General features: G+C 33.3%; 1 protein-coding gene across 1 annotated transcript in view; it reads left to right on the top strand.

Annotated features, from left to right (window-relative positions):
* LOC134258349 (uncharacterized) overlaps positions 1-23,586 on the top strand; it is a 31,443-nt gene that overhangs the window by 736 nt on the left and 7,121 nt on the right. The window contains exons 2-4 of the mRNA XM_062740874.1: positions 7,958-8,243; positions 18,066-18,133; positions 22,059-22,602. Of these exons, the coding sequence (XP_062596858.1) occupies positions 7,958-8,243; positions 18,066-18,133; positions 22,059-22,602 (898 nt within the window). The remainder of the gene's footprint in view (positions 1-7,957; positions 8,244-18,065; positions 18,134-22,058; positions 22,603-23,586) is intronic.

Genomic DNA, 23,586 nt, shown 5'->3' with positions numbered 1-23,586 from the left:
AAAACTAAGGGCAAAGTCCCCTCACAAAGAGAGATAATCAAGAAAAGACAAAAATAGGGATGGGTCATTAGAAAATCCTCTCAAGAATCAATTCTTCTCAAGAAAAATTTTGAACGGAAACGGCCTACGCGCATTGATAACGGTTTTCCGTCCAAAGAGCTATATGCGGTATATATTGCATATCTTTGCCCCCACAAAATTCAAATTTTGAAAAATTCTTGAAATGTGCTGAATTCTATAAATTCTATGAGAAATATAAATTTAAAAAAAAACATATTATAGTTTCAAAGTAGTTTATTGACAGTTTTTGATTTTATGACGTCACAAAATAGTCTGATTTTATATCATTTTTTAGAAAGAGGACAAAAATTCAACAATTTTATCTTCAAAATTTATAGAGCGCAAGTTTGCTCAGGAACAATATTTACGTATTCCATTGATATTATCATTTTACACATTATATCAAAATATTGAGCCTGATCAGAAATGCGCTCGGTGACTTTTACTCAAAATATCGACGTAATATATACATTTATCTGTAGAAATCATAGAAATGTTAAATTTACGTCTTTTTCGTAATGTCATTTCAAACATATGTCGTCATTGCTTATGAAAATATTTAGTGCTTTGAAGGCAGCATATATCCCCCTGTTTAAGAAATAATTAAATACTTCTCCGTCAAAGTTTGATTTTGGGGGCAAATATTGGTTATGTAATGTGTAATTGAGTTCTTTTTAGCTAACTTTGTTTAAAAATGATAAATGGCAAACAATTTTTCTCAATCACTTATTAGATTTATATTATTCATTAAATATCCCTTCTTTGGGTCGAAATCAAATACAACTAGCTAACTACAGCGAAGGTAAACCTAAACTTCTTATAAAATAGATCTATACACAAGTACCAAGGACAGGTCGGCTCTATTCGGGCCCCTAACCCTGATACCTGTGATCTTCCTGACAAATAGTCAGACCTTTGGCTTATGGCTTGCCAAACTATATCATACAATTGAGCAGCTTCGGCTCTATTCGGGCCACTGATCAATTGTATGAGTCCAGAAGTTTAAACTAGAAATAAATATTACCTATCTCCTTCTCCGCTGTAACAGGAATCACACTGTCTCTCAGCGTCTCTAACTTTTATACTAGTTAGACAGTCTATTAGAAAATGTTTCTTAGTAGGGTCTTCCATTATGTTTCTTATTAGGGTCACGCCTCTGGGTACATTCGTCCCAAATGAAAAAAAAATTATCTTTTTATTAAATGGTTTTATTTTCAATTAAACAATGAAACAAAGGACCAAAAGAACCATACTTTGGTTAACACTATCTGTGTTGGACATGGTTATATACTCTCTAACATAAAACAAATTTCTCAACAGTAGTTTCTTCAATATCAACTGGACCCTCTCTAAATTTCTTTACGGTTTTTACTGAAACTTCCTTACAAAACTCAGTTTGTGTGCCAATGTCAATCATAGTTTTCTTACTCTCAATCAGTTGTTTAGCATCATCATTGGATGGACGTTTCCCCGGAAGCATAGGAGATGTTTTCTTGCGAAAAACCCGCCCAACCATAATAACAGATTCTGGTCTCTTTACTGTTTCTGTAGATGCACTTTGACCACTGGCACATGCTGTATTGCTCTCATTGGATTCCGTCAAAAGTAAATCACCTGGGTCTTGTGACAATTATTCTTCTTTCTCTGAATCACTTTCACTTGACAAATTAGTGTTGTATTCTTTTTCTGGGTTTTCTGGTTTGCCTTCATTTGCTAGGTCAATCTTCTGTTTCAAAGTTACTGGACTTTCCAATAAACCTGCATGTGCTCTCTTCCTATGTCTCTTTACATTACATTCTTTTTGTGATGTAAAATCACAAAATTCACAAGAATGTTCTTTCATGGCACATTGTACAACATGCATGGAGAACTCGCTGTCTCCTTGAAACAGTTCGGCACACATTGTGCACTTCCTTGTCCCAATCCGTCTGGTTAACTTTGTTTTCACCATGGTTTTGCGTGATCTGAAATAGACAAAAGTATATGATACTCTAAAATACTTCTAGTACTCAGTTTCATAATCTTTTAACCAAATTGGAGGTCTTCTACTTCTAAACTGTCGTGTAGGTAACTCTTCATTACCAACAGAACCTATCTCATCAGTACTACCCTGATGTTCATCAATAACTGTATCTTTTGCAATTGCTTTCTCGTCATTTATGTCATCAGTCAGCGATTGGTTTTTGTCAAGAATTCTGTCGTCTCTCTGTTCTACAGCATCTGGAGTTTCTCCAAACAACGTTTGATGTCGTTTCAGTCTCATTCTGTCGACGTGTATGACCTGATTTGACCCATGCTCCGCAATTCACCATGTACGTTACATCAGACATGACCTTAATGACTTTGTATGGTCCACGCCAATAACTCGTGAATTTTTTGGGGTTTCCTGTCTTAGTTCTAGAAAAGTACATGTAAACCTCATCATTTTCCTTGAACTTTGCCCAATTTAATTTTCTGTCATGATAATCTTTCTGAACCATGGCTTGTTGTGTATTTATGCGTACAATTCTATGTGCATTTTCAAGCCTTTCGTGTAGTTCTCAAACCCATTTATTTTGAGGTACTGGTTTAATAGCAGAGAGAACATCATACACGATGTCTAAAGGAATGCAAACCTCCCTTCCAAGCATCAATGAATTTGGAGAAAATGGTTTCATGGATTGTGGTTCTGTATGCCATCATGACATAATGTAAATGCTCATCCCAATCCGTGTGATTGTCGTTAACAAAATTGCTGAGCATAGTTGTGAAAGTTCGATTGAAACGTTCCACCATACCATCCGATTGGAGATGATATGGCGGTGTGTGTGTCTTTCGATCTACACATTTCGGAGAACATTCTTTCAAACTGCAAAGTACATATCATTTATGCTATGAGAACAGTTGCAAAACTTTCAGCTTTCAAACTGTATTTGTTTCCATTCTTTGTGACTGGTAGCTCTCCTAAAATGTCTGTCGCTATTCTCTCAAAAGGATAACCAGAATGCACTACCTTCATGGGTGCACACTTGGTCACATGTCGCACATCACGCTGTAACCCAGGCCAGTAATATCTATTGCGAACTTTAGACAATGTCTTTTTAATACCAAGATGACCTGAAGTTTTCTTATCATGGTATTGTCTAAGAACATTACGGCGCTCAGAGTATGGGACTACATACTGATAAAGTATCTGCTTTGATGACAATTCTTCCCACTTTTGACAGATTAAATGATCTTTAATGCACAGTCTGTCAAACTGAGAAACCAATGATTTAAGAAAATAGTTTTCTGGTGCCACTTTCTTAGAACCAGGGGAGGAACCTTCCTCAATCCATTCACGTAGCTTCTGCAGATCATTGTCATTTTTCTGAGCTAACTGTAGTGATTGACATTGCTCGATCTGGTTACAAATATTAACATCGGAGTCCTCTTTTTCAAGTGTACTGTGATAACCACATTGCTTACATGGAAGCCTGCTCATTGCATCAGCATTTGTATGTAAACACCCTGGACGATGTTCAATTCTGAAATTGTAAGTTGACATAACATCTATCCAACGTGCAAACTGTCCCTCAGGGTTTTTAAATTGCATTAACCCCCTAAGAGAACTACATGTATGATCTGTCCTTACAAGGAATTCTTTGCCGTACAAGTAATGTTTGAAGTACTTGACAAAATGTATCACTGCTAAGAGTTTCTTTCTGGTAACGCAGTAACGCCGTTCAGATTTGGACAAGCACCTACTAGGATATATGCACAAACTCTCTCCTTGCCTTCAGTTACCTGCGAAAGTACAGCACCAATGGCTTTATCGCTCGCATCAGTGTCTAAGATAAACTCCATTTCAAAATCTGGATGTGCAAGAATTGGTTCCGAAGTCAGAATCTGTTTTAGCTTGTCAAATGCAATCTGACATTCCTCTGTCCATTTAAAGGGTTTCTCTTTGGACGTCAAGTCATGCAAAGGTTTTGCAATAGAGGCAAAATCCTTGACAAACTTCCTATAATAACTACATAGAACAATAAAGGATCTTACTTCTGTAATATTGGATGGCGTATTCCAATCTAGAATTGCTTTGGTCTTATCTGCACTTGTAGCTATCCCATTTGAAGATACAACATGGTCCAAAAACTCAACTTGTCTGGCAAAAAGAGTACACTTTTTCGGTCTCAGTTTCAGTCCTGCTTCTTCCAGACGGTCAAACACTTTTGAGAGATTTTCTATCATATCTTCAAAATTCTTTCCAAAGACTATAATGTCGTCAAGATAAATAAGACAGATTTCAAATTCCAAACCGCACAGCACTGTTTCCATAAGACGTTCAAATCTTGCTGGCGCATTGCAAAGGCCGAATGGCATCACTGAAAATTCATACAAGCCTTTTCTTGTTGTATAAGCTGTTTTCTGCTTGTCTTGAGAGTCAACGGCCACCTGCCAATACCCTGAACATAAATCTAACGTAGAAAACCAGGTGGCACACCTAAGCTGATCAAGAGAATCGTCTTTTGGCAAAGGATATGCATCATGCTTCCTAATTTTATTCAGCTTTCTGTAATCTGTACAAAATCTGGTGGTACTGTCTTTCTTCTTTACTAACACTATATTGGACGCCCATGGGCTATTTGAAGGCTCAATGATATTTCGATGTAGCATATCATTAACATGCATGTCCACCTCCTTTTGCATATGCTCAGGTATTCTCCTTGGAGACTGCTCAAAAGGCTGGTTGTCTCCAGTACTAATCTTGTGTTGAATAATATTGGTTCTCCCTAAATCTTGGTCAGACTTTGCAAAAGATGACTGGTAACGTATTAGTAACTGAAGTACAGCTGGCTTGTTCTCCGGTGACATACCTGTACTTGACCTTACATATAAATCTTGCAAATGATCTAAAAGTTCTAAATTTTCCTTGCAATCTGCCGCCCTTTTGCTCGTGGTCGCTGTCAAAACATTTTGAACCGAGTTCAATTCAGCAATGAATGTGCCTTTCTTACCTCATTCTGTACGTTCATAAGACGCACTGGCACTTTGCTCTCTTTGTTGCAGGTTACAAGTCTTCTTGCTACCAATGCTCTATCAGAATCATTAAATTGCTTACAAGGTTCTACTAAGCTTACTTCAGAGAATCTGGAATCACTTTGGTTATCCAGGTTATGGACATCGCAATAAGTCAAAACTTCACTCTTTGGAGGTATCCCCAGATCTTAACACAATGTTACTCGGAAACAAACAATTTTTCCCTTGTATTGACAAGCAACTGACTTTCTTATTTGACCAAATTCAGCATACAACTCTCCAGGTCAAGTGAACATTTATGAGCTCTTAAGAAATCTAAACCTAATATTCCATCAACGCTTAAGTCGGCAACTACCATAGCATGTTCAAAGAGCATACACTGTTTGGAAAACTTCATCTCATGTGTTCCATACACTTTCAATGGTGTGCTATCTGCTATTAAATTATCTGTACTTAATTAATTGTTTCAGTGGCTTGTTTGACAAAACATTGGCTTTCATGCCCTTTTACACAATGGAAACTTGCTCCTGTATCTATCAAGAATCTCAACGGTATATCATGAATTCTTACTTCAGTGAAAATACCTCATCCACCAGCTTTATTTATGTTCTCTGAAGCTCCACAGCTAAGTTATATAAGGTTTCCTCGAGTTTTATAACTAGTATCTGTACTGGAAAATTTACTCGGTCGACTAGCTTGTTTCTGGGTTTGTTTCTGCCCAGATTGAGAAGCCAAGTATTCTCTACACTGCTTTTTCGTATGACCTTGCCTGCCACAATAATAACATTTGAATGTTCTGTTTTGCAGTGCATTTGGATCAATCTTGTTAAACTTTGGTCGGAACGACCCTACATTGGGTTGCCTTTCTTTCAAAGATTGAACCAACTTCTTTTTGCAATGAGGATAGTGCATCTGTGATATCCTTTAATACCTTATCAGTTTTATTTCCTTTTGTAGTATTGATGTCCTTTTCCATCGCCCTTACGTATCTTTCATTTTCTTGCATCTTTCTGTCAGCACTCTGAAAAGCCTGTAACTCAAGTGCATGGCGAACCGCATTGTTCAAATCTACTGGACGCGCTTGCTTTATCCTAAACCTCATGTCAGGATCTCGCAATGTATCTATAAACTGCTCCTTTGCCAGTATTTCTTTGAGATCTTCTGTTGCGGTCGGGTATGCCAAATTGGTCAACCTTCGAATGTCTTGTCCTAGCTCTGGTAAAGACTCTACTGCTTTCTGTTTTCTTTCACGAAGTTGAGCCCTATAAAGTTCAGTTTGGTTTGTAGGCGCAAACCGTTGCTGAAGTGCTTTACACAACACATCATCATATGATCATAGTTCCGTTGATCATTCGATGGCAAATTACCTAAAACACCCTGTGTATTTCCTCTTAGGGACACCGCTAAATACATGCCTTTTTCATTTAATGACCAACCATTTAACTCTGCACAAACCTCAAAGTGAGACCGAAAATCACTCCAAGAAGTAGTACCTTCATAAGTTTATGGTTTTACAAAATTTCGTTTTTGGCTGACAATTAGAGACCTACCAGCATTATTTGATTCAACACCAGACACGTCACTTGCAATCGCATTGTCACCGTTGTGTGCCACAGTTCTACTAATACGTCTGTCCTGTGTTATTCGACGTCTGTCAGGCTGGTGTGTCATACTATTATAATGTTCCCCTTGGCGTGCCATACCTCTCTGACCTGCCAAATGTCCAGCCAAATTTGAATGGTCTGCCAAACGACTAGCCCCCTCCCTTTGGATTGCCGTCTTATATTCATACAGTCCGGTCATCACAATTTGGCGAGGCGTATGGTCTGCCAAATGTCTATGACTTGTATGACGTTGAACTAAAGGTGTTGAGTGCCTGTCCCTTGTCAATTCAAATTCTATTCTATTTATTTCCTCTTCGAGAAATTATATTTCATTTGCAATCAAATCATTCGCGCAAGACCCCATGTCAAACAATATACCCGTGGCATGCAATAAAGTCATATGAAGAATGTCAAACAATAAAATTGGTCAGCAAAAAACAAAACAAAGAAGCGCACACCGCTGCCACCAAATAATGTAATGTGTAATTGAGTTCTTTTTCGCTAACCTTGTTCAAAAATGATAAATGGCAAACAATTTTTCTCAATCACTAATTAGATTTATATCATTCATTAAATATCCCTTCTTTGGGTCGAAAAGAATCAAGTACAACTAGCTAACTACAGCGAAGGTAAACCTACACTTCTTATAAAAAAGATCTATACACAAGTACCAAGGACAGGTCGGGTCTATTCGGGCCACTAACCCTGGTACCTGTGATCTTCCTGACAAATAGTCAGACCTTTGGCTTATGCCTCGCCAAACTATATCATACAATTGAACAGCTTCGGCTCTATTCGGGCCACTGATCAATTGTACGAGTACAGAAGTTTAAACTAGAAATAAATATTACCTAACTCTTTATCCGCTGTAACAGGAACCAGAATGTCTCTCAGCGTCTCTTACTTTTATAATAGTGAGACAGTCTATTAGAAAGGGGTGTCAGGTTATTCCATTATGTTTATTATTATGGTCACTAAAACGTTTGAAGTAATAGATCAAAAATATCAAAGTTATTACCGAATAAAGTTCTTTTTTCTTTGATACTTCGATCAAAAGAAAAAAAATATTACATTCATTTCTTAAATCAAAAGATTTTTTTTCCAATTAGAATCAAGTATTGTATAGAAATTAAATGATTAGTCTTTCTAGTCAACGACTAGCTAATCTATAAAACCATAATGCTACAGTTCTACAGCTAGGTATACTGGTATATATGAGGATAATCATGCACCTGCTAGTTTTGGGGTATTTACATATTAAGAAATAACAAAAAGTTGTCTGCATCGTTTTCCAGGTTTTGGTATATGACTATAGTTGCCTGCTACAGAAATACGACCAATAAAAACTGTTCCTGGGTCAGTTCTGATGATGACATCACAATAGATTATGACATCTGGTTGGTTAACGGTGATGCCATTTACAAGAAATGGAACCCAGTGGAACGTCAGTTTTCGTATGAGGAACATGGTATTTTTGAAAGTATCGGCGGTCAACGCTCATTAACGCTTAATTGGTCTACAATGAAAAAAAGACCCCCCAAAAGACGGCCAACCTATAATCAACCTCCACGGAAGTTCAATGTTCTTTAATTTTTTCACATCACACGAGAACCAGTTGCTATATATGCATTTTACGTTTTATATGCCTGCACTTAGCATGTTTTTTTTTTGCATTTCACGTATAAACAAATATTCTTATTTGTAATTTTCAACCACTTTCACTCTCATTTAATGAATAAAATATGAGAAATTATCCGTGTAAGGCTTATTGTCATATGTTTGTATATCAAAACAGCATTGTTGTATATTGTATTATAACTTTGAATTATTATGTAATGTTATATTCAAAATTACATGTATTATATATAATTGTTTACTAGAAATGAGTGGAACTTTGGGACTGAAGAACACTTGACCTGCCCCCCCCCCCCCCATTTTAGACTCATTGAGAGTCATTGTTTTATATGTTTTATGTACTATTTGTAATTTTGTAAACTGATGAGCTGTATTGCCCAAAGTTATATTCTGAATAAACTATATTGTTATAATTACACTTTTTGGATTAAGCCTTGTACATTTCAAATGTGCTTATTTCAAAAAATTGTATGCTTAATCAAATTGAAGATGAAGAACATTTCCTTATTCGCTGTAGCAAATTTAAAAAGGAAAGGGAAGACCTATTCCTATTTAAGTTATTTAACCTGATCTCATCTTAAGTAAAACATTTTACAATATTGTCTGATAAACAAAAAATATTCTAGATTTCAATTGTGAAGAATTACCTAGTAAATATATTTGATTCTCTTGGAATATTTTTTTTTTTACAAAAATTGAGCATTACCGTAAGTTTTAGAAATGTGACATTTTTGATGAACTATGTAAAAGTATAGTACTTTCAAGTAAATATGATTTAGTAATGTAACAAGCAAATTCAAACAAATGTGGTCCCCAGCTTTCGGTGTCTTTGTGGGTGAGATATATGATATATTGTGTCAAAATAAACGTCCTATCATATGTCATTTAGAAATTATCATTGAAGTTGATTTTTTTTTAAATAAGGTCAATCGTGAAGGTCAAAGTCAAGGGGTCAGAAATCATAGCATGCTCGGAAATATCTTGTCACAGGTAATGCACATGTCAACTATTCTTAAATGCAAATTAAGTAGGTCAAGGTCAAGGTCATTCATGGTATCCAATGAAAGTTCCTGTCACAAGGATTAAATATGTGAAATATGAAAGCCTTAACCCTAACACTTCAAAAGTTATGGTCAATGTTTGTTTTTTCTTAAAGTAGGTTAAACGTCAAGGTCAAAGGGTCAAAGTTCTTGGTATCCAATGAAAGGCCTTCTTACACGGATTACATATTTGAAGTATGAAAGCCCTAACATGAGTTATGCGAGCGGATCTAACATCTAATTTTAATCAGATTTCACTACCTGAGGATGCTTTCATATAAATATCATCAATCCTGGCTTTGATGTTCTTGAGAAGACTATTTTTCTACGTATTCCTATGTAAAAATTGATCATTCCTTAAAATTGTGGTCCCACCATACCCCCGGGGGTCATGATTTGCACAAATTTGAATTTACACTATATCTGAGGATGCTTACATATAAATATTACCAATCTTGGCTTTCCTACTTTTGTGTAGAAGAATTTAAAATGATCTCCCCTTGAATGAGGGCTTGGCCCTAAATTCATTTGAACAAAATCCCCTTCACCCAAGAACACTCTGTGACAAGTTTACTTGGCCAATTTCAGCCAATTTGCTGAAATTGGCCCAGTTGTTCTTGAGAAGAAGATGAAAATATGAAAAGTTTACGACGACAACAACGACAGAAAACAGAAAAAATTTTGATCAGAAAAGCTCACTTCCAAGAACCTTCGGCTCAGGTGATCTAAAACTGCGGCGACATTTTTTGAACCTTAATGTATTGAGAATGAGTGAAAATACTTGTTTTTATTTTTTTTTTTTTTTAAAAAGGTAAATCTAAGATTTAATTCTTATTTTCAACAAGCAAATTCAAACAACTGTGGTCCCCCGCTTTCGGTGTCTTTGTGCAATGTCATTTTTTTATGACATATTGTGTCAAATATAACGCCTTTCTAAATGGCGTTATTACGCCTCTCCGTTCTAAAAGGCGTTATTACGCCTTTTTAAAAGGCGTTATAACGCCTTTCCAAAAGGCATTATTACGCCTTTCTAAAAGGCGTTATTACGCCTTTCTTAAAAACGTTATTACGCCTTTCAAAAAGGCGTTATAACGCCTTTCCAAAAGGCGTTATTACGCCTTTATAAAAGGTGTTATTACGCCTTTTCAAAAAGCGTTATTACGCCTTTATAAAAGACGTTTTTACGCCTTTCCAAAAGGCGTTAATACGTCTTTATTTTGAATACATGACTGAACATATTTAGCCCAACTAAGGGGCGGAGTGTTGTGGGGGGGGGGGGGGGGGGGGGTCAGAAATCTTACCTTTGGGAAATGAATTTCACAATTTGATATATATGATGGCATATTTCTTCCCCCTACATGCAAGGTAAATTATGTTAACATGCAAGAAAATTATGTCAACATGCAAGAAAATTATGTTGACATGCAAGATAATTATGTTGACATGCAAGTTCCACATTTTTTAGGGGAATTTGATTTAAGTATGGGTAAAATCCTGTGCTGACGCCCTGACATCGAAGATGCAAGACGCAGCATAATTATGAGAAGATGCGATTTACTTAATATGTTAACATGCGATATAATTATCTTGACATGCAAGATATTTATGTCAACATGCGAGTAAATTATATAGACATGCAACTTATTTATGTCAACATGCAACATACTTGTGTTAACACGTGAGATACTTATGTTAACATGCGACTTATTTATGTTAACATGCAGAATATTTATGTTCACATGCAACTTATCTATGTCAACATGCAAGATAATAACTTGCATACAACTTACATATCTACGGAAACGTATAACCGCCTCGTGTTGTTGTTTTAGAACGCGATATCATGATATAAAAATGTTGCCAAATACAATTACTTAAAGGTTTGTCGATATAATTATGACAACAATCTCTGATGAATGCTACTTTTCTACTATGTTTTAGACGACTTATGAGCTTTGATGTATCCAAGTTAAATTCCTAAATGTCGCACATAAAATAATGTGTAAATATTATGTCGCTAAAACTAGATATCGCAGACATTAGTGCAATATAACTTAAATGAAGACTTTGCTTAGACGACTTGATTTAATCAAAGAGAAAAATTCAAAAAAATTCAAACGACTTATAACATCAGATTTATTGCCTGACGTCACGGCGTCAGGCTGTATAAGGATTGATAATTGCTTGATCCGAAACTAATAGATCATACCCTGAGAGCTAGATTTTGTGCAAGCTAATTTACATTGGAAATCTTTTACCTGCATTTTAAAAGAAACATTTTTCAGGGAAACAATGATTTTACTGATGCAAAATAATGCAGTATTTTCTTTGTTTACTCTGTTTGCATGAAACAGATTATTCCATGTGATTTACCATTTCAAAGTGTCCGTGTATCTTTTTTTCTCCATTTCTATACTACTGGATCAGTCCATTTATATTCTACAAAAGGGGTGAATCGCTCTTTTCGCGCCAAATGTCACGAGTAAGCGATCTTCGCGCCTTTTCTTGGATTGTTCTATTGTATGAATGGGGGTGCTAACTTCCATGGAATTAAATAAAGTTTGTTATTGTAACCTCCATCTTCTTATGATTCAGAAATTCTCTCTACAAATTTTATCTTATTCCTTAAAACAAAAGATGAATCATATGTATCAGAAAATGGACATGCAAAACAAATGATTTCTCCAATTTGTTTCCCCTCTGTTGGTTTATTCCAAATTTTAATGGACTAGTCCAATCACCACAAACGATCGACGCAGTTCAACCAGATTCCAGACGATTTGGCGAAAGAAATTACCTGTGCGAAATCTTGGATTTCTTTTCCACAAAGGCCTTAATGTTGGTTTTACCTATTTCGCTCAAAAAATTATAGTACCCACCTTTCAGAAAAAAAGATCAATGAACACAAACTACTACTTCATTGGAAAAAATACTTTCCTACATTAACATATGTATTTAACATGTAGTTATATCCATTCTCTAAAATGTTCACAATGAATGATTTGACAACAGATTTCAGAATAGATGTAGGTTTAAATTTAGATCCAGGGGTAGATCAATCTACTTGCACGGAAAAGTCAATCGCATCATCTCGGATCTTTTCGTCAGAGGTCAAAAAACAAACTCGAATATATCGACATCATCGGATGTTAAAAATTTCTACATTTCCTGTTCATAGTAAAAACGGAGTTAGAAGTCCCTTCTATAGTATATTTTAGATAATATCATTACATTGAATAAAGTTAACTCCATATTCCACAGATAATAGGTCTATATACATCATCCATGCTTTCATTTCAAAGTTTGTGAAAAGGGGGGGGGGGGGGTCATGGCGTATAAATTAACAATACATTTTTGGTCTTCTTCCCTCGATAAGGCCCGAGGAGTTGCGATTGGCAGAAAACCCACATACATTAACCATTCTGTTAACAACTCTTCAGAATGCAGCAAAGGCATCGTTCTTCTACAAAAAAAGACATATTTCAAACACAAAAAAGTATTGCTCAAAAGGTTTATCACTTCTCTTACAGATATTGATTGATTAAGTCAGGCAAGCTTTTTGAAAAGCTGTTACTTGTACAAGATACAAGATTTTATCAGTCCAATTTGGGCTCTTGGAGGAGCAAAAAGAAAAAATTACAAACAAAAGAAGGAGGAGGATCAAACTGATAGAACAAATATGATCTTACATATAATGAGAGCAGTTGATAAAAATGTACTAGTATATAAGAGATATACTGAATAAACATACATGAGTTGTATATATGTTACAATAACATTATAAAGTGATTTCAAGTGAAAAAAGTACATATTTGCATATCAAAATATCCTCAATTAAGGTAAATTATCAAGGAATCTAGCAATAGATATTAGGATGTCAGGGTCTTAATTAGTCATGAGCCAATAAAAATGATTATCATAATATAGAAACTGAAAATTTTAACATTTAATTTTACAAATATTTAAAAGTTCAAGTCTTTTTACATTAAGATGAGGACATACAAGGAGAAAATGATTTTCATCCTGAATATAACGTATTGCATTGAATTGATGCCTGATTTAAATAAAATAATTTAAATAGTTATAGGATATCTTGCAGGCTCTTCCCTAAAAATTAAATCTTATGAATGTTGCTTCAAAGGACAGTCACTATATTTGGTAATACTTATCCACTATTCAATGCAAACTATGATAACGATATCTTTAATCATGTTCTTAGCTTGGAGAACATATGCAAACATACAAGCATTTAATATTTTCGTCTGATGTAATGTCATCATTAAATATGCCTTCACATCTGCACTTACTCTATATATGTATTTTAAAATTATGTGTAGATTGATAAAATGAATGAAATAATTTGCATTTTGTCCTCTTTCTTTTTAAAATAACACACAAGCTCATTAGTTAGTGCTGTCACAGACACAATTTTCCCCCCAATCATGTTATGAATCATTTAGTAAATTCAGATTTATGTTATAATTTAAAAAAATCATATAATTTTATGAAGTTGATCTTTGAGAACATTTAAAAAAGCATATACATAAAGAATTATAACACTGTAAAAACTGCAAATGTCTTTTTGTTTATTCTGAGAAAAAAACATTGCAATTACTGACAGCATGAAATTTTAGATTTTTATTTTTAAAAATCATATATTTTTTAAATAATCAATTTCGGGGAATAAAAATCAGGCATGTAGCTACGGTTTTCAAAGAGTGTCCCGAGTCCTAAGAAAAGCACACATTTAGAAAAAGAGGAAAGTATTGTCTAGACATGTACTACGGGCCTGCAATTACTTTAGTGCTATAACAATTTAATTTGAATTATATTATTTTAATCAGAATCAATTCAATGCAATACGTCATATCAATAAATCTGATGCTACAAGTCGTTCGCATTTTGCTGAATTTCCTCTTTGATTAAATCTAGACGTCTTCGCGAAGTCGTCATATTTGTAACATTGCACTAATATCTGCGATATTTTAATTTTAGCGGCTTGATTTTTACACATCATTTTAGTGCGACCTTTAGAAACTCAACTTGGATACATCAAAGTGTATAAGTCGTCTAAAACATATCAGAATAGTATTCTTCGTCAGAGATTGTTGTCATAATTATATCGACAAACCTTGAAGTAATTGTATTTGACAACATTTTTATATCATAATATCGCGTTCTAAAACAACAACACGAGGCGGTTATACGTTTCCGTACATATCTTGTATGTTAACATTATTATCTTGCATGTTGACATAAATAAGTTGCATGTTAACATAATTATCTTGCATATTAACATAAATAAGTCGCATGTTGACATGATAATCTTGCATGTTGACATAAATAAGTCGCATGTTGACATAATTATCTTGCATATTGACATAAATAAGTCGCATGTTAACATAATTATCTTGCATGTTAACATAAATAAGTTGCATGTCTACATAATTATGTTGCATATTGCATCTAGAATGTCAGATACAGGCATAAATTTACCCATATTTAAATTATATTTTCTTATAAGATTTGTAACTTGCATGGCAACATAACTAGCATGTTGACATAAATATGTTTCATGTCTAAATAATTATGTTGCATGTTAACATAATTTATCTTGCATGTAGGGGGCAGAAATATGCCACCATAGATATAGGACTAATTTCTAAAACAATAATTTAAACAAATAACATTTAAGATTTCTAGGAAAAAAAGATTTTTAAATGCACATATATTTTCAATAACTAGAACCAACTATATAAGTCCTTCTTAAATACCAGACACACCTCTACCAAGGATCATCAACAAGATCAGTGAACAATTAAAGAACATTTCTAAATCAAATTCTGGGAAATTAACTTTTTATAGTAATATAATTGATTTAAATGAATATAAATTACAAACATATCTAGAATTACCATTGAAGAAATCTGAAAGGACAATCCTAACAAAACGAAGAATTAGTGCTCATACCCTACATATTGGAATGGGGAATAAAATAAGGCCACCTATTCCTAAAAAAACGTGTATGTCATTTTTGTAAATTTTTTATTGAAAATGAAAACCATTTTGTACTTTATTGTCCTAGTTATATCAATGTAGATTACAATATTACGATATATTCAATGCACAATGTTACATGAAGGAAAACCCTATTATTGACATTATCAATCCTACAAGTATTAGAACTGCTATGAGAGTTTGTAACTTTTTGAAAAAGTGCTTTGATATTAGGAAAGAAAACCTTCAACAAACCTGATATGCTTTCTTTGATATTTTATTTCATGTACATGTATGTTAATTGTTGTATTCATGACTATATGCCAATGTATGATGGTGTTGTCAATAAATGAATTGAAAATTGATTTCAATTGCTCATTATGATTATACCTATGCAAATAGTTTGCCTGCTTTTTTCCAAGAAGAGAGAAAAATTCTTCAAATGAAATGAATTTTAATACATAGCAAGCAAAGCTCCAAGATACATCTGCCTATATCGTATCTTCACAAGTAGAATAATCTCTTAATACGATTTTTTAAACAGTTTTCAGTGAGATTGCAATTTTAGAGAATTGCATAAATAAAGATGGTGTGAATGAACTCTTTCATATCTTTTTTAACATAAAATAACGCCTTTCCATTTTCCTTTTGATAGAAAAATAACTTGCACACAAGGGGCAGAAATATGCCACCATAGCTAAGGAAAACGATAGACAAAATAAGCACAGCCAAGACACACAAAATTACGAATAAAATTGTCTTTATAATGTTTATCTGAACAATTGCATCTTTTGATAAATATCTCAAAATTTACATGACTGAATCATTCATAATTTTGACATACACGATAGAAAATTTAATATTTATAAAATAACGGGGGTTTTCATTTACAGGCCTGTTAAATGCAAAATGATGGACTTTAAAAAGCGTTATATTTTTCCTTTTGGAAAGGCGTAATAACGCATTTTTTCTTTTCGTAATAACGCCTTTTTTATAGGCATAAAACGCCTTTTAGGAAATAATTGAAATTCCTTTACTGGAAAGGCGTAATAACAACCTTGTATAAAGGTGTAATAAAGCCTTTTGATTTTTTTTCTCTAGAAAGTTAATTTTATAGGCTTTATACTTCTGTCAAAAGTTAGAAGGAAAAAAATTTAAATTTAAAATATTTGACTGTCAAGGTCTTTTTCACAAGATAAAAAAGCATAGTGTATTTCCAAATTTCTTGTCACAACAATGCATTATTTTTAATATGAAAGCCCTGTGTCTTCTCATTCAAAAGTCATGACAAAGGTAATAGTTTTTGAAAAGTGGGCCAATCATTCAAGAGACAGAAAGTATCAAAAGAAAAAAAAAACGATACTTATGTGTTTAGCAAAAAAATTATACTTTAAGTAGATTCATAAAGGTAACTTTGAGAAATGCACATTTAAAACATCATTTAAAGTTTAATTTTCTCAGAACTTTAGAATTATTGAATATTTAAACATTTTTATAACCCTCTACTTCTTTTCAAAATAGATTTATGCACATGTCAAATATCATTATGTTTGCAAAAAAAACAAGTTTGACAAGACTAAAACAGCGATATTAATTACATGTAGAGCAAGCGAAGGAATTTGTAAAGAATTGCAACTTACAGGTGATATGGCGTCGTTCGATCAGATAAAAACGACTTGCTCATTGTGTTATAAATTATACATTATGCTGATCATAATGATAACAGTCCGATCAACAAATATTTTATGTTACACGTTATAAACATAGTATGAACGGATATCAATTTGAAAGGTAAGGTGTATTCAGCAGTTAGAAATTAACACATTTCAACTAAAGGCTTCCAAATTAAATGAATAAAGTAATATAATTTTATTAATACAAGAATTTTTACCTGTGTACCCGCCAAAAAATTCTCTTTAATATCTTTTATATGAAATAAGATTTTTAATAAATTTTTGTGTGAAATGAACATAAACCATATATAAGCACTTAAAAATGCAAAAATAACTTCAATGATCTGTGCAAAAGTTGACTGTCGTTTGGCATTCTTTCAATGTCATATTTTTTTACTTCGAACATACAGAAAAGAAAAATTGAATAAAATAAAATAAAACTTGCATATTATTTTGATTGATTAGACATTTCTCTGACCAAAAAGTAGCCATGACACATTTTTGGACAAAATTAATTAATTTTGCAACCTGTTAGTGATGATTTTGTTTCAACATTTGAGACGGTAAGAAAGAACAGTATACAAGAGATATCGAAACCGCAGCAAACATAATCTGACAAATATGAAAATTTCATAATATTTGGATTGATCAGTTGTGTTTATTTGCTCCTTTGTTTTCTTGTTGTACACTCAGAAAGACATAAAGGGACGTGGTATCATATATTTTCTAAAGTTTGTGTCAAAATTCGGTGTACAAGAAATTTTACCGACTTGAAAAATGAAGACTTTTCACAAGGATTCTTTTACGGAAATATAACAACGAATAGCAATTCATCAAACTCGTTAACACTAGTTGTTGTTGACAGTGAATACTTCTCTCATATTTTTGGAAATGTTATTTTAAAATTAAACAAACAACATAAAACCAACATTTGTAAATCTATGTTTAAAAAAATTGATGAAGTGGCATTTGATAAAGACTGCAAACCAAAAGGGACAGCAAATTACAAATTAAAGAGTTCCATGTCCTTTTAAAAATAAACTTTGTAAATTATGAAGACACTCCATCAATATGTATTTCCAAACTATCAATTTACATATAAAATAATGGATAAACAAATACCAAGGTATGTCATTTTTATACTTCTTTTGATTTTTTCTCTCTTGCAAAGAAAATTAGTAATATGTTTACAGTGTGACTGTTGGGGCAAAACTGTTGTAATAAAAACACTTAAAAATATAATAGCAACTAAAACATCAAAAAAACGATTTACATAGAAATTTACTCGCATATGATGTCACACGACATCACGTAGCTCGATATGAACTTTTTTTTTAAAAGACAGCCTAAAATCTGTTTGAAACTAGATAACTTTTATAGACCTAGTGCAAATTTGTCGATTTTTTTTTTTTGTTTCTTTTAAAGATTTCTACAAACTGAAAGCCTTGAATGCTTTACGTTATTATTTATTGATGCAAAGGACATATCGGTAGTAAAGGAATTATGGGAATGTTTCACACAAATATTTGCCTGACGTATGTACAGAAAATTCTGAATTAAAAGATCCTTCATTCTTACATGTTTGTCTACATTGAGCTTGCTGCGCTCGCTATAAGTATTTAATATTATTTCTTTCACATGTGAGTACATAAAATTTAAAAAATATATTGTTTTCATTGTTTTGCTTCTTTTGCACTTTCTATGGTTCTTAATCACCTCTGCTTTGTGCTAGTTGACTTCGTAACACATAAGTATGATTCCTTCATTTCTTTCATTTATATGAAGAAAGAAATTTTTAACCTGGAAAAGAATATTTTTGAATGCATTTTGTTAAAAGTATGTTACCTAAGATGGATTATGAATAATAAAAATTGACCATTGGAATTGGTAGCATTTTTGTCAACAATTCATGTTCTCAGATGAACGATACAACACTAGGTATTTCGATACAATATTTTTACAAATATCCCAGAAAAATTACATAATTGATGAAAAAGTGTGATTGAATAGCAAAATGAGGCTATTTTGAATAACTATTAATAAAATTTAAATCAAGCTATTTAGTTAATCAAGAGATTGTGCTGGTGACCTAGAGAAAGTAACAGCAACCATGATAAATCTGGTTCTACATGAAGTTTGTTGAGAAAATTGATTAAGACATACCGGTACACAATTATAAGTACTTTATGGTGAAATCTTTTAAAGAAAACATGAACTTCAAAGCATTTTCAATAAATGTGTATTTGCACTGCATCATGCACAATTTATCATACATGATGTAACAGAGTCCAAATATTGTTTATTAGTGAGGTCAAGTAGGAAGAAACCTCACGTTTATTAGGATCTTGATATTGTAACATTAAGCTAATAATGTTATATCATATTATATTATTGTCAGGCATGCATATGCTGAGGCATATACCTTCACCATGGACTATGTTCCTGCCTCTCTGACACAAACTGAAAAAAAATCTCCTAGAAGTGTAACTTCATCCAGTTATTTGTATTAGCAACAATGTATACCATTAAAACTAGTTGACAGTGTCACTTAGTAAGTTTTACAACTGTTGGTATTAAAGAAAGAAAAATGAAGGGCGTTCAGTCTTTGGTCAGATTTCCGTTTTACTCTATCAGACAATCTCCCATTTGAACCTTTCTACAAAAACCATTTATAATAGGCATTGGAATAACACCTATAAACACCCAATAAAACTCCTTCAAACAGATTTGAATGCTTTGGCAGAGATGTGCAGAATTTCCTCTTGTGGAATCAGGGTGTCATTTTTTTTTAGGTATTGTAATAGATGTTATATTATATTCATGAGACCATGGTCCTGATGATTTTAAGAAAATTGCCAGGGAAGTTTAGCCATATTCTGGCAAAGTGTGCCACATACAATCTAAAATGTTTTCATCTCAACAGGAAATGTTCACTGACCCACATGGCACAAACTCCTATTCTTTAAATTTACACCCACTTGAAATTTAAACTTTTGCAACCTTTCTTTCTTTTAAATTGTTGTCAAGATGGATGGTGATAAAGTACTAATTGATATAAACAGCAGTATTTCTTTTCCACCTGTTGGTTTCTGCAGTCGGGCATAAAAATCCTTACCTGGAGTTGTTGTCTTCTGGTTTTGACTATGTTAGTGAAAATCTTAATGACATAGGAAAGGTCGAGTTACATTTTTGATTTTTATGAACCCATATTCAAACATTTTGGGACATGTATATAGATATTTGTCAATTTATCCATCTGTCTGTCTGTTTAAAGTTTTTTTGCAAAAACTTTAACCTTGCCCATAATGTTTGAATGTTTGAAACAATGGCTTTCATATTTCACATATGTTCTCCTTAAAACAAGATTTTTCTGTGATAAAAACACATTTGACCTCTTTAACATTGATCTTTGAGTTGCACCTACTTTCCAAATTTTAACTTTGGCAACATCTTTTCAATGCTTTGACTAGGGCTTCTGTGTTTATCATGACATATACATGTATTTTTTTTTTGCGCTAAAAAGGGCTTCTCCATTAATCATGTTAATACAGACTTCTTGACTGAAAAAAAATTTTGAATATCTCTATTTTTTGTGACCTTTGTCAGAATGACTTACTCTGGAAAATGACACATCATCTAGCCATTACCTGCCTATTGTCATTACCGTAAATGATTCTTGTGCATATTAATGAAAATCATGGGCCCAACAATTAAATAGCATTTCTAATTCCCATGACCTTGATCTTATCCAAATAAACTTGGTTAGATTCTTGACAAACCCCATGACCTTGATCTTATCCTGATTCTTAAGCTAGGAACTTGTGTGAAGTATGAATTATAATTAAAAATTTGCTTAATAAATTCAGAAATTGAAAAATTAAAAATATCTTTGTAGGTTTTCAACAAAATGACAGACATATAAAAACAAGATGTTATTGTTAGCTACAGTACTTCCTTCTTTATACTTGTTGAGTGTTAACTACATGTATCAAGTCAATAATAAACCGAATAACTGAAGAGGACCACAGATGTGTACCCCTCGTGATCCACAGTGATTCAACTGTTACGTGCAAACATGTTTCCAACCCTATTATTATTCTCCTGAGCACCATTTTATCATATTTTTAGGGAAAGTGATATTGAACAAAATGAACTTTAAGCTTCTGAGCAGAGTCACAGATGTGCAAATCTACAATGAATGAAAGTAAAATGTTGGATTTCCTATCAATAAGTTTCCATTTGTACAAATCATCAATCAAAAATTAGTGACAAAATTATTCAATTAATGGAAACAAGCCATAAAAAGATGATAGTCATTGGTGACTCAGATATCTTGATTTCTGAAGTGATCGATACTTAATATAAAAAGTTTGTGGAAGTTAAAGAAAAACTTAAATACTTGAAATGATTTTTGAATTATTTGAAAGAACTAATTATTTGAACTACCAGTACTTTAAAGTAGTTTTTTCAAAGATTTTTTTTTTTAAAGAGACAGAAAAAAATAATAGAAACAGACATTAATAATTTAAAAATCATTTCAAGTATTTTAGTTTTTCTTCCAAGTCCACAAACATACATGGCTTTAATGAACAAAGGTCGGCACCCTAAAAACAATGTATTTTTCACCACAAAGAATGACCAATAATTTCATTGGGCACCTTATAACTGACCTGGTTTAAGATCAAATTACCAGGTACACGACTTTCTGGGGTCTATTTTTTGTATCAGTGAAAAATCAGAAAATTCAAATAAAAGTATTTCAATGAGAGATTGCAGTTTCCTGTGATCAAACTTATTTCCAGAGGCAAAGCCAATAAGTGCATGCTAATTTAATGTTTTATTTGTAAGCATACTAGTGGTTGTTTGTATTAGTATGACATGAAATATGTCCAAAATTTACAATTCAATACTTAATTGTCACTGTAACTTTTGAAATTTTATGTCCTATTTACATGATGATGTAAGTTGTATGAGTATAATTAACTGCTAGTTTTTAGGTGTTTACAGAGAATATATGAAATAACAAAAAGTTGCTTGCATTGTATTTACAGATTTTGGTATATGAGTATAGTTGCCTGCTACAGAAATACGACCAATAAAAACTGTTCCTGGGTCAGTTCTGATGATGACATCACAATAGATTATGACATCTGGTTGGTTAACGGTGACCCAATTTACAAGAAATGGAACCCAGTGGAACATCAGTTTTCGTTTGAGGAACATGATATTTTTGAAACCTTTTTGGGTTTCCTCGGTGTGTACGTCATCATAGTACCCTTCTGGTTTTATGTTTATTCCAAACAGAGGCATTCTCTCACAAAGTTTTTGCTGCTCATCACATGCACAGAAGCATTTGGAATATTTTGTAACTTTATTCATGTAGCCGTATTTGCCTCCAATGGAGTAGGGGTGTATTGGATTGCCGTTTTAGGTAATGCTATAGACACGGTGGCTCAGTGTTTGTTTATGCTGAGTCTGTTACTTCTTGCCAAGGGTTGGATGATCACCCAGCCCACCATTCGGGGGAAGAAGACCGTCTTCTCTCTGTGGGGGATCTACACGCTGCTCAACTGTGTCCTGTTCCTGTGGAACCTGGTAAGTCACAAAAATACAGTCCAACCTCCTTAACTGGAACTTGATGGGACTAAAAAAATTTTGTTTTGAGAAATCTGAGGCCTTGAAATATTGAGGGTAAAATATATCCAGGAAAAGTGGTAGGGACTTCCATATAACATTAACATATCTGTGGTATTCAAAATAGGATTGTGATAATGAAGTTCAGCTGTATTTCAAACACCTTTGAACATGTTGAAAATGTATCCTTTTTTTGTTGATGGTTAATTGATTATGTTGAAGTGAGTTGGAAGTCTTCCAGTTACTTTTCCATAAGAATGTTTATCTCAATTAATATTTTAAATTCTCAGATACAAGTTTTTCCCGTGGTCCAATTGACCATGATTGAGTTTGAGTTTATTGTATATAGCACATTTACATTTCTTATCATGAATCACTTTAAATACGTGTACCACTTTTGAAGGAGTTGTGGAATCTTATCAAGGTAGTAGGTACTTGACAGGTAGAATTGCAAACCTATAAATATGGGAAGAGGAGAGTAGTATGACTGAACAAATACACAGAGATACTGGAGTTATCTGTACTAGGGATGTCACAGTGTTGTCCTGTTATCTCTTGTAGCGTTCTGTTACTCGAAAATATGATAAAGGTTACTCTCTGTCCCACTATCTGTATACTAGTACCCCTCTCACTGGTTGTTTAATGAAGGTAAACATCTTTTTTAAACTGCAGACCAATGCCAATTTTTTTTATTAGCTTTGGGGTACCCATCTCTTATCTGCTACTCCTCTTATACCACTGAATGAAATTTGATGAGACTTTCAGAGAATCTTTATTACATAATGCCATTATGCATCTCCTATTTTACTTTTTGATCCAACACATATTTTGGGTTTCCCATAGCAAAACATGGACACTGTCATTATATTCATATGGGAGGTGGGGGCATCATTTAGTGAGCTCATTGCTCTCTAGTTTCTAACAAGGTACATGTACCTGAATGAA

The sequence above is a fragment of the Saccostrea cucullata genome, unplaced genomic scaffold (genome assembly GCF_032062105.1).
Source record: "Saccostrea cucullata isolate Sc308-1 unplaced genomic scaffold, CSIRO_AGI_Scuc_v1 ctg4, whole genome shotgun sequence".
Lineage (NCBI taxonomy): Eukaryota > Metazoa > Mollusca > Bivalvia > Ostreida > Ostreidae > Saccostrea > Saccostrea cuccullata.
This window is presented reverse-complemented; position numbering and strand designations above follow the sequence as displayed.